The 18,045-nt window shown below is 44.8% G+C and overlaps 1 protein-coding gene across 6 annotated transcripts in view; it reads right to left on the bottom strand.

The window, feature by feature from the left end:
• Nucleotides 1-17,639, bottom strand: part of CADM1 (cell adhesion molecule 1) — a 323,803-nt gene extending 306,164 nt beyond the window's left edge. For all 6 annotated transcript variants that reach the window (XM_041770934.1, XM_041770935.1, XM_041770937.1 and 3 more), the window contains exon 1: nt 17,496-17,639. In XM_041770934.1, coding sequence (XP_041626868.1) covers nt 17,496-17,631 — 136 coding nt within the window. In that variant the 5' untranslated portion in view covers nt 17,632-17,639. The remainder of the gene's footprint in view (nt 1-17,495) is intronic.
• Between the last annotated feature and the right edge of the window lie 406 nt (nt 17,640-18,045).

The raw sequence follows: 18,045 nt of genomic DNA, 5'->3' as shown, positions 1-18,045 counted from the left end.
CCTTCTGTACTCCAACTCCCTGTCACCTCCCTTCCTTACGTCCCCCCATGGAAAGACAGAGAGGACAGTGATCTGAAAACTCCTTATCCAGTTCTTTGCTGTGGCCACCCTCATACCTGCCAGGGCCCCACAGAGAATATGAAGAGAGGAAGACAAGACAAAGGAGCATTCCTTGTTGCTGCCCACAGCTTTGACCTCGCCCCTGATGTGCTCTCACTAAACTGGGTGTCATTCTCTCCAGCCTTGTTTTGAACCTGAAGGACTCATTCTGTTTAGGCCAGTGGTTTTCACATCTTTTTCAAAAAGCACTTGCTTCAAAGAGAACCCTTTGGCGATCCAATATATAAATGTGGAGCTTCTCTAGCTGAAATGGTAGAGTGCTTTGGGAGCTAGCACCAAGTCAATGTTATAAAATGAATTAATTCTGATCAGTTATTCCATTATAAGTAGATTATATATTCACTTTTTTTTTTTTAAGTCTATCCTTTTCTTGTTCCTTTAGTTCATGAAAAGTTCAGGTCACAATCTTCAAGGTGATGACCTCATTTAAAAAAAAAAATCCTAAAACCTTGAAGAATATTCAATTAAAGCATAATTCTGTATGCACTCACCTTACGAAACAAGGATAAGAAGATGTAATCATGGGTAAATTAATATGAAAATGGGAGATCATTTTTGGTTAAAAAAAGGTGAAGGAAAGTTCTGCTACTACGTTAGTCTGAAAGTCTAACTTTCTAGACCTGATTCATGCTACAGCATGAATGGAATAAAATGCTTGAGGAATAACATTACAAGAGGAAAAGAAAACTGAACGAGGTGGTTATTTAAAGAATCATCAACTTGTTTTCATGCAAATGACCAGAATAATGAAATAAGCAATCCTGCCAACAGGACCTAGAAGCAATTGCTTTTAAATAGGATGCTTGAAGCATTAACCATCTAATTCTAGAAGAAATTGATTAACTAATCTCTTCTTTCTCGTGAGTAATACCAATCATATACTATACATTAATGCACTGACAAAATTTGTATTTCAAAGATATAATTTTTCTTGAATATTGCTATCAAATCATTTACTTGACAGTAGGTTATGCTGATAAAGATATATTTACCAAGATTTATGGTAGAAGGAAGGTTTAATGACCACAACTTGAGGGATTCCTGAGAAGACAGTCCCTGAAAAAATGTCTACCCAGAAAGGGGGGAAAAAATGGCACACAGTAGAAATCAAGGCAGATATGTGATTCCACCCAAAACCTCAACTAATTGCAATAATCCACGCACAATGCCCTAGAAACGCAGGCTGTGTAACCTAAGACAATACAGAACTATATAGCTACAAGGGAAGCATCGATAAAAATGCTATGATTCTCCATAATTCAAAGCATTTAAAGCACCAAACACAGACTAGGCAAGATGCATGCCTTAGGCAGGGAGGAGAGAAGTCTAAATGGATGGATGTGAATATGAAGGAACACTTTAGAAATAGGCCATAAAAAACAAGTTATGATAGGTCCTCCTCCCCCTCCCAATACTGTCAGGAAGTTAGAGTTATTGAACAGGTATCGCTTATGACAGTGAGAAAAAGGCTGGCTACCCCCTCCCCCTAAAAACGCCTTTACAAGGTCACAGATATATCAGTGTCATAAATGCATTTAAAAAATATTACAGCAATAAACTCTGGTTAGAGTGGGTTCCACCTCTATGTTCACAGGAAAGAACAAACTCCAAACTTCTCCTAAATTAAAAGATGATGTTAGCAAATTCTCTTTTCCCTTGGCCTGTGTAGGAGATCTCTCCCATCTTCCATGTCAGACCCACAGGAAACCTTACTGTTTAAAACTAGATCTGCCATAGGCAAATAAGCTTAATTTGGCCACACTTTAGCACCAACTACAGAGTCACACAAACAGTGGCGGCATCTTCAAAAGATAGACTGCCTTACCCATCTCATTTTTTTTTCAACACGGCAACAAGCCATTTCTCACGTTTGATGCAACTATCAAGATCTATTTTTTGATCCTGTAGCCACTGACTCCACATATATCTTTATTACTGTATAAGAAAAACTGTTACCCCGAGGTTTAAATTTCCCTAAGTTCACCATGCCTGAGAATATATCCCCATTTTAAGACAAGACTCTAAGGAAAAGTTCACCATGCCTCTCCTGAGAATATATCCCCATTTTAAGACAAGACTCTAAGGAAAACTGAGGAAGGGCAGATGACCTCAGAGATAAGTTTCTTGGTTTGCTGCCTCAACTATAAAGTGCAACATGGCATGACAATGACTCAAAGTCCAGCCATCCCCAGACTGCAAGGTGATTAAATAAATGGAAAGAGGTCCTCTTCTCTGGGCTGGTAGTCTAAATCTCTCCAATTGCCCAATAACCAAGTATGAACAAACACACTAGACGTCAGTCCTTCAGGCTATGAAAAAGTCAAGCACATGAATGGCTCTCCATCCATTAAGAGAGAACAAACAACTTCTACTAAGAATTCTCATTCTAAAAGCTGATAATAAAACAAACAACAAATGAAATTCATAAACACAAAGATCTCTTGCAAATCATATACCCCAACCACCAGTATTCAAAACAAAGGAGAAAAGATAGGCTGTATACATACTGGAAATCAGATAATATAAGAAGAGAGTAAGTGAACAAAAAACTTTTGGAGTGATTATCTTCACACTGGTCTTCAAGACTAACTTACTATCATGTTCTCTGTTCACACGTATGCTGAAATAGCTACAAATGATTTAATGGGCAACAACGCATACCTAATTTCCAACCCATTCATTCCTTCAACAAACATTTATTGAGCACATACTATGTGTAGGGCATTGTGCTCTATGTTATTGAGGATACAAAGATGAATAAGAAGTACTCCTTCCTACAGAAAGACTAAAAGACACATACCCATGAGCGCATGTCGGCTTAGAAGAAGGTAGGAAGTGTTAAATATCATGGAATGGCTAGAGAAATTGTAGTGGAAGCTGAAAAGACATTACATTCAGGTTGGAAATTGCATCAGATCTGAAAAAGAAACACTGTATTGGATCTTTATGTATGCATTGGATTTAAACTGCTGGTATGGGAGACCAGAGAGTGGAACGTTTCTGTTGGTGGAAACAATTGGACAAATATAAAATGCACGGGTATACAGAAAGAACTCAGGGCAATCCTGAGAAGCATGTTTAACAGGAAGGAAGCAGCTAAGTCGGATAAAGCCCTTTAGGGAAGTAAAGAAGAAAGACACAAAGAAAGGGCACCTGAGTGGCTCGATCAGTTAAGTGTCCACCTCTTGATTTCAGCTCAGGTCATGATCTCAGGGTCCTGGGATTGAGCCCCATGTCAGGGTCCACGCTCAACACTGGAGTCTGCCTGAGATTCTCTCTCTTCCTCTGCCTCTGCCTCTCCTGCTTGTGCAGCCTCTCTCTCTTTCTCTCTCTCAAATAAATAAATAAATAAAATCTTTAAAAAAATTAAGGTACCTACCCAACCTGAGAGATCACAGTAAGTTTCCTTGAGGAATCAGTGCTCGAAGTGGATCCCAAAAGTCTTATTAGAATCAGATGTATCAGACATATCATGAGAAAGGAGGAACACACACAAAAGACAGAAAGGCCTGAGAACACAGCAGATCCAGGACACATTTACTTTGGTAAAGCAAAGAATATGGTGGGTGGGTAGCACCTACAGCCAGTCCTAAGAAAAAGAACATGGTACACATGGCTGGCACGAAATGGGCTGGAGAGGAAGACAGAGGTGACGAAGGACACTGTAGGCCACAAGGAAGGAGCTTTGTCCTCAAGGGGCCAAGAAGACATTTAAAGATTCTAAGCATGAAAGTGACAACTAAATGTGTATTTTACAAAGATCTGTCTAAAGCCAGTGTTTGGGATGCATTATAAAGGACAAGACTAGAGGTAAATGGATCAATTAAGGGGCATTTCTATCAGTGTAAAACTACTTTCCTCATCTGTAAAATGTGGATAAGGGGAAACTAAGGCAGTGAAGGTGGTGAAATAGAGTGAATGCAAGAGATAAGCAAGACTTTGTAACTAAAGAGAGGTGTAGGATGAGGACGTACTCTAAGATGTCTCTCAGATTAATTTAACACCTGGGGTGGATGGTGGTACCCTTCCTCAGGATAGGAGACACAAGACAGAGGGAGGTTTGAGGAAGAAAGACGCTAGGCTCAGTTTCAGACATCTTGAATTTTAGAAAAATACAGCTAAGTGTTTAGGAGTATGGATATTGAAGACAGACCTCATTCTGCTACTTCTTGCTTAAGCCTCTTGGACAAAGGGTCTACATTCCTCTCCACTCCCTCATCTGTAAAATGCAGTAAGAGACGTAAATACTCACAGGGTGATAATAAGAATTAAATGAGACCATGAATGAAAACACTAAAAGAACAATAGTTGCTATCACTACCTTTTAAAATTTATTCTGGTCCCTTAATATTAATGAGAACATTAATTTTTTTGAGCTAACTAGGGAACCCCTAGACTGAGATATCCAGTAGGCAGTTTTATAACATGATCTGACATTTAAATGCAAAAGGCTGTGTATTTTACAGTAAGTAAGTACACCACAACTGGGGGAGGTGGGGGGAGAGTGGGAAGAATGGGGGCATTGAGGCTTGAGATACAGATTTGCCAATTACTGGATGAAAAGAAGAGTCAAGAAAGACTGATGAGGAGCAGGGCAAATCATGGTTATTAAACATCACAGACACGCACTTAGATTATATGGAATGAGGCAGTCCCTATTTTGCTGCAAGTACCTTGGTGAATTAAATGAAAAAGCAGATAAAGAATTCTTCAGGGGTGCCTGGGTGGCTCAGCTGGTTAAGCATCTGCCTTCGGCCCTGGTCATGGTCCCAGGTCCTGAGAATCGGGCCCTACATCAAGGTCCCTGCTCAGTGGAGAGCCTACTTCTCCCTCTCCCACTTCCTCTACTTATGCTCTCTCTGTGTCAAATAGTTAAAATAAAAATCTTAAAAAAAAAAAAAAGAATTCTTCCAACAGCCCAAAGAGAACTATTCCCCTGGAAGGAAATGAAAGAGACATGAAGATAGAAAAAAAAAAAAAATTAGCTTCTAAGTAAAATAAAGCCAAACTGGTAGAAAATCATCAAAATAAATATGAGACCCAAGGATTTTCCAAATAAGGAGAAAGGGTATAGGCAGATGTTTAACATGGCTTGTGGAAAAGAATTTAAAAAAAAAACAACCCACAATGCTACCATTATTTTTTCAAAAGGAAAACCAGGAAGGCTCTGAGAAAGGAGTGAAATTGGCTCCCATGGGAAGGTAGGTGGGAATGTACCAGAAAACACAGGCAAGGGAGTAAGACTTCTTTATATCATTTTTATATTAATGATTTACATGTTCAAAATACATAATTAAATCAACAGGTTAAGAAAAAAAAACTAGAATTGAATATAAACAGAAACAAATGATCTTAACTATGTATTTCTATGTCTAATTGATCCACCCCCACACACACACACACACACAGAGGAAAGGAACTAACTTGTGAACCTGTAAACACACTACTCTGTCTAACCTCTGTGGGATCTATTTTAAAGGCAAAAAGAATGGCAAAGGGTTTTAAACTTTATTTGGTAGGTTTTTTGCCTAGGGGGTGGTCTTGGTAGAGTAATTTCAAATTTTTTTTTGCATTAATTATAAACCATTGGCATGGCTGGAAAGCAAGGCTCTCACCATGGGAAAAAAAAAAAGACACAAAAAAGAACAGGAGGAGAAAATATTGGGTTATCAGACTGGAATTGACATATAGAGAGACAGAAAGGTAATTTATAGATAGATAATTTACATATATAATTAAATGTACAAAGTTATATATAAATGTTTATTAAAATATTACTTTAATATTTATGTTAAAATAATATAAATATATAAATTTATTATACATAGATATCCTAGTTCTGTCTGCTGACACAAGAAGTCAATAGCAATGAGCACACCTCCTTTGTATCTAAATACCACTCTTCCACTAAAAGGAGTCAGGACTTCTTAGAGAAATAGCTGATTCCAGGTCTGGGGCAGAGAAAATACAATGTGAGCTTCGACATTTTCTTAGGACAGAAAATAAGAAAGCACTTAAGAATTAAAGAAGATGTATCAAAAGGAAATGAGAGCCAGACCCAAGGGTTCCCACTGGCCAAATACAACATAATGAAATATATTACACTGAATTTTCTCTTTCAATCTATGAGTCCACTGTGATTTTTGTTTTTATTTTTATTTTAAGATTTTATTTATTTATTCACAAGAGACACAGAGAGAGAGGCAGAGACATAGGCAGAGGGAAAAACAGGCTCCATGCAGGAAGCCCAATGTGGGACTCGACCCTGAGACTCTGGGATCATGCCCTGAGCCAAAGGCAGACACAACCACTGAGCCACCCAGGCGTCCCCACCATTGTGATTTTTTAAAAAAAGAGGAGAGGAAGGGGAACAGTCCTTCTTTACACAAGAATGCTTCTACCACCCAATGTGGAGAAATGATAGAATCAGAAAAATCACCATTTTGTAACCACCCGTGTAATACTTGATTAAGACAAGGTTTATTGATGCAGCCAAAATCACTAAGTCAAGTGTTTTTAGAGTACAGGATGTCCAATCTTAAAATATCCACAAATTACTCATTAATTACAAAGGGACAAAATGGAGAACTCTGTGAATCCAGCTAAACTAAGTAACTCAACTTTTATTATCAAACACGAGATTAAACACTGTCACCACTAACAGGACAAACTGAGGTAAGAGTATTAGAAACTGACAACAGCTCTGCAGTGCTCCAGGCTATGACTGTTATCTGAATCAAACAATGAGGAAATGATCAATCTGTAGAACTGTGGGACATTGTACAAAAAAATGTTGTGGACTGAACAAAATGTCAACACCATCAGAAACACCCCCTACTCCTTTAAAGAAAAAAAAAATGGAGGACAAAGGAATGCTTCTAGATTTTCAAAAAAAAAAAAAAAAAAAAGACAGAGAGAGAGAGAGAGAGAGAGAGAGAGAGGGATGTGAAAACCAAATCCAATGTACAATCTCCTCTCCAACGGATACTGGATCAGGGAGGACAAAGAAACACATATAAAGAGCATTAATGGAACAACCAGGAAGATTTGCATATGGACTAGGTATTAGATTTCTTGAACACAGTAACGACACTGAGGTTACACAGGAAAATGTCCTGATTCTCAGAAGTTGGAGCTATGTGGTGGAGGACTCAAGGGCAAAGTGCCACTATGCCCACAACTGGCTTCCACGTGGTTCAGAAAAGAAAAGGAATAAAAGATATGTGAATATATATGACTCAGAGACCTAGATAAAGCAAATGGACAAAATGTTAACATTTGACGAATCTAGGAAGGGGTTTACAAGCATTCTTTGTAATGCTTGTAATTTCTTTTAATTTTCCTATGGTTTAAATTTTCTTTCCAAAATAAAAGTTAAAAAAAAATAGACTACAACTTTCTGGAAGACAGGGACCAACCTAGCAAACTATGAATGTGCCTAATTCAATGCCTGGTACAAAAGCAGATTTAAAAATAATTTTTAAATTCTTATTTCTCTACCACATGCCTTACAGGTTAATTACAGAACATACCAAGTTCTTGGTTTAAATAGAGCATATAAAATAAAAGAGGCTGAGTAAAAAAGTCCTGCCTGTGTTTAAAAGCTCCAAAATTTGAGGTTCTAATCACTGCCAGTTTCTCCAAGGAGACTGGATGATTCTATTTACTTCCAAGGAACGTTCGGCTCCAGGTGGGATCTTACTGCCACTTTGTTCTTCAGTCTCACCTTAAAGAGAATTGAGTACATCCTGAATTAATCCTTTCAGCAGAGTATTTCTCAGTATTCCCAAACCTGATGACAGTAAGAGTCGCAGCCAGAGTCATAACCCCTATTAGTAGGTAGCGGCTGTTTTCCTAAGAGCCATACATATAACATACTTTCTTCTCAAGTACATTCATACGTATGACCTTATTTTATTTTTTAACACCCTGTAAGGTAGGTTGTTTTTGCTGTTTTTAACTCCTGAGTAAAGCACTAGGTTTTACTATTCTGTAACCTAAACTGGGTATTCCGCTTGCCAACCTGGCTCAGAGATGGAAGAGATTTGCTTCAGAAAAGGGAACTGAACAGCAACGAACATTCATGTGATTACTAACAAAACTGAAAGAAAGGAGACAGAGGTCTCTTCACAATGATGTGTGCTCACAAGATATGCACAAGGAAAAGTGAAGTTCAGTGTCATTTAAGCTAATCTGTACTTGAACCTTTTAAGAGATAAAACCATTTGAGCAGTAATTTAGTACTAAATTAACTTGGGTTTTTTTTCCTCCCTATCTATGAAGTTTTCACCGTTTAAGTAAGGGTTTCTGCAAGAGGAATGAAGCGATGCTCCTTTCCTATTCAGAAGAGAGAATCAAGCTGATGACTTGTAGTAATATCCGGGTGGCCTGGCTTATTACAGGTATATCCATCCAGCAAAGAGCCAAGCACATACCCCAATTCGGACAACCTTTTTCCCAAGACTGTCCCCAGATACTCCATAATAATCTAGTGTTTTCACATCACTGAATTATCATGCTATATAACCTCCGACTAGCAAGCTCTGAACTCGGCAGCAGAAGGATGCCAGACCAAAAATAATAATAATAATAATAATAATAATAATAATAATAGGAAAAAGATGGCAGATAATATTACCAGGTAAAGGCTTTGAAAAGATTCCTAGGATAACAAGATGAGCAGTTAGACTGAGAGGTTTCATTTTTTTCTTAAGCCAGTGACAAGGCACCCTCTATGCAATCAACAAAAATGCGACCCGTCCTGATGCTCAAGATGACTGAGCTGAGTTAGGCAGCAACGTCTGAAAAGTCAAAGCTCTTTAAAAAGCGGGCTAGTAAAGGCCTGGGTTTTAGCACACTGCGCTTCTAGCTCCCCAGGGAGGTACTTCTCAGTAACTAGACATTCTGAACATGAGCACCAAACACTTTTCTAAGGTGGTATATCTTCTGGACCATCTTCAGAGGGGTACATCTCATTGACTCCAAGTTAGTTGCTCCCTCTCACTCTGACCCAGAATTCTGAAGTCTTCCGACTCCTCAAGACTTGACTTTTTGTCTAAAAGCCTTACTTTGCCGGCGAGTCACCTGCTAAGTCAGTCACACCATTTTCGTGCTATGGTAAGTACCCGTATTTGAACCTGTCCTACCAAAAAGACGTCATGCACAGTCGGCACGCTAATGCTTAAGATTTTCATTAAAAGAATGGCCACAACATCTGCACACTTGAGCTTACTGTAAAGAAACATACTCTTGTATATACCTGTAAAGCAGAATAAGAGAGGTCTGTGTCGGGGTATAGTTTAGATAAGCACGTGTTAATGAAACGGAAGATGCCAAGGGAAGAGGCTTATTCGCAAGGTAGGCAAGGAGTACCAGCAGGATTCCACCTAGAGACCAAAACAGTCAAGTGAGAAAACAGGTGAGAGAGCAGTTTCGTGCAAAGACAATGAGCTGAAGGCCGAGAGCAGAACCCCTTTTTAACTCCGTTCAAGGGAGACCAGGACCAGGCTAGAAAAGTAGTAAGAAAGAGGGGCAATCAGAGTAGGAGGGGTAAGAAAACAGTTAACTAAACAGGGTGGACTACGAATCAGATGCAAGAAGCAGGAATGCAGATTAGGTGTTCTGGAAGGGCAGTGCCACAGGTCCTGCTGAGAAAAGAATCACAATGCAGGTAGGTGGACTTGACATCCTGACTAGCAGGTGCCAGGGTCAGGGGAATTGGCTGGGAAGCTTCTGTGAGTAGAACATAGTTTAGAGAGGACATCGAGGCTTCCAGAGAATGTCAGGGAGAAACAATCAGCCCCGTTTTATTTCGGTCCAAGAGTGAAAGCTAAGGAGGGAAGAAAAAAAGAAAAAAAAAATGACTCCAAATTTCAGGGCCTTGGAGACCAGGACGACGGTGGTGTCATTTGTGATAATGGAGACTTTGAGAAAAGTTGATACCTATGGCAGAAAAGATGAAAGGTTCAGTTTCTGACATGTTAACTTTTATGTTCACCGGGGCCAAGTGGCGATGCGGTTCTGACAACGGGAGAGATGGGGCCGGTGAACCCTTTGTTTGCAGACAGGTCCTCCCTGTCCCCTCCGGGGACCTCATAACTCCCTTCCAATGTGACACTGCGGTCCCGTGCAGGATAGCTCAAGAGCGCCTACCTTACCCAGGAAGCTTGCCAAGAGCAAGCTACTTCTTCCAGGCATTTTTAAAAGTCCATGTCACTGGAATATCATCTTCAAACACTGAGTAGCATTTAAATATATATCACAGTGCTTTCGTTTCAAGCCTATTTAACATTTCTGAAATATCTAGATCAAAATGTTGGGTCAAATGACTATATTCCAGTAAAATATCTACTAAAAGAAAAAAATTTCCCCACCTACCCACATCTCTCTTAAGATAATCACCCCATTCAAGACACCTGTCAGTCATAACAGATTTTTTTTTCCAACGCTGTTTTCTCTCAACCTTGCTGCCAAGTTGCTCTTTTGAGTAATAATAAAGGCCACACGTCACTTTTGCGGTGCATGTATATAAATACTTCCAGCTCTCTTTCTTCTAACCCTAGTTCAAGGCCAACTGCACCAAAGCTTTTGAGAACCAGCACTGGAAGATCTTCAAAGAGAAACTGCCCATTAACCACAACAGCAGCTGCTGGCTAGAGCCTGCAATTTAAATCTCTGAAAAAGAAACTGTGGCTTCTGAAATTTAAACAAGGAGGTGCCACTTGTAATTACAAACATTCCAGTGGGTCCCTTCCCTCATTGATGGTTTCCAAACAAAAGCTTCTTATTCGTTTTTGGTGGCGCTCCCCAATCCGTGAATGTAGGCATTCCTTTGTGCTTTTCTGGTGCCGTGGCCAGCTCAGAAGAGGGGCGCAGGAGGCAGGTTTTTACCTGGCCAGGAATGTTCAGACCCCTCAAAACCATCTCATGTGTAATTACTCGTTTGGCTGGAAACCAAAAAAACCAAATGCTTCACATTTATAGTCCACATTAAATACATTTGGGAAAGAACCTCTTAACACAGACACACACATACATACACACACACACACACACACCTTCACATTTCACGAACCTTAGAAAATGGAACCAACCTATTTTCCCATAAACCAAAGAAGTTCAGAAATTAACCCTGAAGCATTCCAGCGTTTCTAACTGAAATTTAAAATTCCTAATTTAAATCAACAGGGCAAATATTCAGGAGTAAAAATAGTAACCTTTTCTCTCCCTACCACCCTGTACCCCCATCCTACAAAAATAAGCCCCAAATACTTACAGCTTGTTGTTTGGGTTTCCCACACCAAAGAAGGCATTTTGTGATCACCTCGGTTACAGATTACAGGCTGAAATTAGCATTTAGCCAGTTCGAAATGAGAAAAGACATTTTTTTAAGCCATATATTCACAAAACGCAAAGGCATTTACACCACAGAGGCATTCAAAGATAAATACACGAATGAGGTATCTCACAGCCATCAAACTAAAATAGCCTTGCCTACAGAAGTCCTCAGATGGAGAGTATTCATTATGAGAACAACTGGAAATGGCCAATCTCGCCATGGGTGCTTTCCATAGTGCGCAGCAGTTGAGGGATTAGCTACAATTACGGCATATTTACACAACCATATTTACACAACAATAAAACTCATCTTATCCGATCCAAACAAAACCTTGCTCAAAATAAACCAAACCACACGAAAAGGTCTCAGGCAGTAATCTGTGCTCTGGCTTCTCTAGTTTCTGCCTCGGCTTTGCACCACTATAATAAGCCTTCACCCTACCTCAGTAAAGCATGGGTAGGGCCACAATTCTGTATACCAGCTGAGAAAATGTATATTCAGTTCATGATACTGTGATTATGGGGTTGGGGGGGAAATGTATCTTATAGAGAATCTCTCTAAAGTAAATTATGGAACAAATGACAGGACGCCCAAGATTTGTTGAAACTAATCTGGGAAATGGGGAGGAAGCATACCGAGGATAGGCTGACCACAGGTGGAAAATTTACTGAACTGGGTGATTTGCACACAGGGTTAATTATGGCATTCTTTCCGCTTTGGCAGATATTTGGAAATCTCTGGAATAAAATGGAAAAATAAAGAAAATAGAATCAATGTAAAATAAAGTCATCTTGTGAAAATAATTTTTTTCTTGCTTTAAAAAAAATGTTCTCAGACTTTTCACTGCTTACATGAAAAGGGAAGAATGCCTGGTGAGAAAATCAAGACCTGTCCTCGTTCTTGACTTAAGGATTCTTCCTTTCTTCCTTAGTGACGTGGAACTAGGTCTACTGTTAATATGAATCCTCGAAAAGACAAATCAAGAGCTTAAATATCTAAAGCTGAGGCTCCTGACACCGAGTTTTCACACGTCTGACTTATGACAGGGACACAAATCCAAAAGCCCTCCCCTATGAGGTGCCTTGGATGACATTCATGTGGTCACTGCCAAATAAAGTCCAGAGGTTTCAGTATCATTTGTCAACACCAAAGGCAACCTTACCAAGAACTGGTTCTTTTATCTCAGAGGTCACTCCTCTGATCCATGGGTTTATTACCCAGAACAACAATTAATCTTGCTGTCTTCACAATATAAACTAGACCTAGCCAAGATATGGTCTGCCCGTGATCCACATGCCTCACTGGGGCATCCCTGCTGGGAGGTGGAACAGGGCTGCTGACTCCACATAAAGGAACCTGCTGCCCGGCCCGGCTGCATCACCCGCTCATCCTCAGTTCCACGGTCAGCAGGGTCCTTCCCCCTCTGGGCTCCGGCTGCCTCACTACAAAATAATGAGATTTCACCAGACGATTTGTAGCATCCTTCCCCTTACAAAAATTCCACGATTATAAGACTCTCTAGTTCCTCAACAGGTAATAAGAAAAAGGAGCTTTGGTGTTATAATCGTACATTTTCTATCATATGCATTTCAATGTGAATATGAATATTGTACTGGGTGACTTTCTGTATATGTGCGTCTATATGTATACATATGTGTGTGTACAGATGTATTTGCATATACCCACTGACGGTTACCATTAGGTGCCTATATGGGACTAATTGCTTCCAACTCAAAGCAGCAAATTTTCAATTCTGCAACAGATGTCGCTGTGTGATTTCTCCTTTCTATGCTGGATTTTCAGCTAAAAATGCCCAGCGTAATGGTCAAGTACGATTCTTCCCAAGAAAGAGATATAGCATTTGAATCCTTAGGATTTATTTCTTATAAATGTTCTTCATAGGCTAGTAAATTTCCATTCAAATCATAGCATAGTTTGGCCCAATTTAAGAGATCTCCCACATAAAAACAGGCCTTTTGTTAAACGTGCACGCGCGCGCGCGCACACACATACACACACACACCCATTTTTAAAATGTAAATTCCAAGTGGCCGATTAGGCATTAAAATGTCACATACAAAAACCCAGAGAATGAGACAGTTTCTATTCACAGCAATATTGCCAATTTTGTAAAGCCTGAAAAATCATGTAGCAATGCAGACCCAGGAATTCTAAAAATTCACTTAGGTCTGAGGCCAAAATGTACCAGGTGTGGGCAAAAGTCACGGTAAAACTCCAAGAGCGCCATTAATGATGATGAAAAATTTGGATTTCAGTTTTTACCGCATCTCTTTAAAAATAAATAGTAAGACTGATATTACAGTTTGCAAGATATCTTACCAATCTCCAATTCTCTATCAACCACTTCTTGACACATGTCAAAAAAAAAAAAAAAAGTGACATCTCTTTCCCTTCAACCAGTATGTCCTCCAATGACCAGCAGTCTCAACAGGTAGCTAGCACAGTCTTCAGCTGAAATTCAGAGCTAGGAGAAAGCATTTCAAAATCTCTTTTTAAACCTAGGAACCTGTTACCTTCTGGGCTTTTAGAGGGAGTGGAGCAAGATGAGCAGTCAGGGAATCCGGGACCGACTCGGTAAGAATATGAAGTCAGGAAGTGGGAGAGGAAGCGAAAGTGTCCTGCTTGTTGGCTTCTTCCCTGTCCCACTCCCCTTAACCAGGAGGGCCATTGGGGAAAACTGGATAAAGCATGTACAACATCCATATGAATAAAGCTCTTTGTTCCAGAGAACTGCCTGCTCTTTTATTCCCCCCTTTTTCCGTATTTGTTCATTTCAAAAGATTGCTCAATGGGCCTCTTGTTCCTCCAAAACGTCCCAGGCAAATAATGCAAGCTTGTCTCGTCACACAAGTCACTAAATGAAGCCTTGTGCGTCTCCAGTGACACACTGTAAATATAAAGTGGCATTAATGAGGGATATTTTATCAAAGCTATCACAGACAAGTGCAAGTCCCTCCTGCGGCCATTCAATTTGATGCAGGGAAAGGCAACAATAGCAGGACGGCACTTTTGTAAAGTCCCCATCCCCGGGACACAAGCCCCAACAGGTCAAGACAAGCAAAACTCAGCCCCTCGGCTTGCCAGCACCATCACAAACCCCCACCCACCAGCCATCCTCTCTAATGCTACAAAAAGGTAAGAGTAGGGCAGTGAGCCACCAGCTCAGGAGGGATGAGATGAGAAGCGGCACCACGCGAGCACCTAAAACGTAATAACAGGCGTGATTTACACGGAGGAGTGAGTCTCCACAACCCCATTTCAGCTGTGTTTCATTAACGTCCATTTAATCCACACACCACGGGTGGGATGGGAGATGCTCTCCAGGGGATGGATGGATTCAGTTACAGGGGAAGACAGAACCAGGACCTACAGCACGATGGCCCCAGATCTCTATCCCAGCGAGCCCGTAAAAGAAACACGCCTAATGAAGTTAGAAGGCAACGCCAACAGGTTTCTCTAACCTGACAGTGGCACCTGGAGGCCTCTGGGAGAAAGCTTAGCTGGAGAGGCCGAAGGAAGCAAAGTGCCCCGGGGCCCACCTGAGGTCTAACTCGGGCAGCCCAGGACCTGGGGGCTAGGCCAAGACCCCTTGCCAATGCCATGGCCAAGAAGCGCAGGAGAGAAAAAAACAGATTTAAAGAAAGTCATCTCACCCCCTCGCTGCAAATCAAGCCCAATTACTTTCTAATTTGAACACAATCTGATAACCAGCGTACAAACGGATGTACACAAGAGCAAGAAGCTGCTTCCATGGTAACTGGCAACAGAATTTTCTTGCAGCTTTGACATGCACGGTTGAGTTCCAGACCGCTCTCCTTTCGAGTCCGCATACATCCCTCGCTGGGAAGGCAACTTCTCACGGCGAGATAGTTACAAATATAGTGCAGTTGCTACTACCCGGTGCCGTCAATGAGCAGGCTCGACAGAGGAGGTACCCGCTAACCCTACTCTGCTGCCAAGCGCGCGATGCACGGCTCCCATTTTTAGTCAAAAGGCAATATCCCCGACCAGCGCCGTCCCCCCCCTCTTTTTTTTTGCAGCCAATACAAGTCTATTGTTGCCTCTATTATGCGCCAGTTACCGAGCCTTTACTCACGCTCACGTTTAACTGACACTGGCGCTTTTTTTTACAATGCAGCAGCGCGAGGGATCTCTTTCAGGAGCATTTTATTGAACCCATCCAGTCAGAGACATCACCCGAAATGAAGTTGTAACCACACCGGCAATAGGCTGGACCCAATTATCTCGTAACTCATAAATTAAGAATTCACAGAGGGGAAGAAAAAAAAACACACACACACACATAAACAACATCCGGAGACATGCAGTGGCATGGAAGAAAAAAAAAAACATCCTCAGCTCTGGAACTGAGCTGCTGCCAGATTCCCACCCCTGCACATCCCCGGTACGCTCCCCAAGCCGAGCTCCCTTGCAAGCCTGCCTGGGAGGGGTGGGGAGGTAGCAAGCAACCCGGCATCCCCGGATCCGGAGCTCGCGCCCCCCGACATCCCCGTTTCCTACAGCGTGTCTCCTGCGGTGTTTACGTAACTGTGTGTCCTCTAGCGTGTAAACAAAAGGCACAGCCCAAGCGGAGAGGCGCCCGGGAGAGGCACGGGGGCCCCGGCGCTGCGCCCGCCGCGGCCGGGGGCTCCGCAGGTGGGGGCCGAGCTCTCCGCGTCCTCCGCCACTTGTTGCTCGCGGTCCTGCGGCTCCCAGGCTGCGAGGAGGGGCTCTGCAGGCGCCGAGCCCCGCTGCATCCCCCCGCCCCCGCCCCCGCCCCCGCCCCCGCCCCCGCCGCGGGCCCCGCGCCGCCCGGTCCCGCCGCCCGCCCGGAGCCCGCAGCGGGAGGCCCGGGGCGCGGGGACGCCGCGCGGCCGCGGAGCGCGGCGGTGGCGGGAAGGGGAGGCAGGGCGCAGGACCGCCGGCCTCGGCCGGGGAAGAGCTCCGGCTCCCTTTTGTTAGCAAAAGCAAACACTGCCCTCTTCTTTCCCGACCGCGCCAACGCGCCCGGCACACGGCAGCCGCACAGCGAGCTCCTGCCGAGTGCTCCGCGTCCCCGGGGAAGGCGCCGGGCGTGCAGAGCCGCCCCCGGGCAGATCCCCAAGGCAGCTCCGCGCACCGGGGCGCCCCGAGGCCCGCAGGGTGCCCGCCTGGCCGCAGAGGCCGCGAACCTCCCTCCACCGCCGCGGAGCCGCCGGGGAGGACGCGCAGCCTGGGAATCCGGCGTCCCCACGAGCGGCGGCGGACGCCGTGGGGCCGGCGGGCTGCGGGCTCCGGGTCCTGCCCGCAGAGGCGGCGACAGCCCCCGGCACCCCGCGGGGCCGGGCCCGAGGAACTTTCCCTGCCTGGAGCCGAGCCCGGGAGCCCCGCAGCCGGGTGGCGGGGGCCGGGCGCCGGGGGTGCGGAGGGCCGCGATCCGGCCGGAGGGAGGCACGCGGGGCGCGCGCTTCGGGGGACGGGGGGGGGGGGAGGCAGAGCGCGGGGACAGCGGGGGCAGGTCCGGGGACGTCCTGGAGCTCGGGGGGCAGGCACGCTGGAGGCGGCTGCGGGTCAGCTCGGGAGGCGGGGGGCACAGGGAGGCAGCGGGCCCGCTGGAGAGGCGGGGGCGGGCGGCCAGCCCCGGGACGGGAGGACCTGCAAGTTACGGGGACGACCGCGAGTTTGGGAGGGTCCGGAAGGCTGGGGGTGCCTCCGTCCGTTCCCCTCCTCCCCTATTCTCGAGCCCCCGGGCCCCCATGTCCAGTCCACTCCGCACCCCGCGCCAAGCCGGGGAGAAAAGGTACGGGTGCAGCCATCCCCCAGGGCTCGGCTGCCACCCAGATGGGCGGGGGGGAAGGGGACCCCCGATCCCTCGGCCGCTTCCAGCTCAGCCCGGAGTTTCCTCTCCACGCTCCCTCCGATTCGGATTTAGGAAGTGGGGGAAGGTTGTCATGGAAACGTTTCCCCCTTCCACGGCCCTGGCTCCCGGGGTGCCTTAGGAGATCTGGAGGGCCGACCGGCCGGTGCCCACACCTACCTGTGGGGGTCAGGGCCGCGGCGGAGAGGAGCAACAGCAGAAGCCGGAGTCGGAGCCCGGGAGGCGCCGCCGCCGCCGCCACCGCCGCCACCGCCGCCGCGCACTGGGACCCGCTCGGCAGCACAGCACTCGCCATGTCGGGCACCTGCCTCAGACTGGCGGCGGTGGCTTCCTCCGGAGCCCGAGCGGACAGCTAATGAGATGCTAATGACATGCGCTGGGGGCGGAGTCCGGGCCGGCCAATCACAGCGCCGCTAGCCCAACCCGGCTCTCGCAGGACTCGCCCCCTCCCCCACCCCGCCCCCTGGCGCTGGCGCTCGGCGGCGCGCCCGCGCCACCTGGGGGCGGGGCCGGGGGCGGGGCGTATGCAAATATGTTTATGTTAAAATTCGTGTTCGCTTCCCCGGAATCGGGGAAAAAGTGTTCTCCTGGGCGCCCGGCTCGTGGGGGCCCGGGCTCCAGGGGGCGGGTCTCGCTTCCCGTACACCTATATTAGGAACGTATGCAGCAACCGCTGTAGCCGACCGGCCGCCCGAGGATCTGTCTCCCG

The sequence above is a fragment of the Vulpes lagopus genome, chromosome 10 (genome assembly GCF_018345385.1).
Source record: "Vulpes lagopus strain Blue_001 chromosome 10, ASM1834538v1, whole genome shotgun sequence".
NCBI classification, from domain to species: Eukaryota; Metazoa; Chordata; class Mammalia; order Carnivora; family Canidae; genus Vulpes; species Vulpes lagopus.
This window is presented reverse-complemented; position numbering and strand designations above follow the sequence as displayed.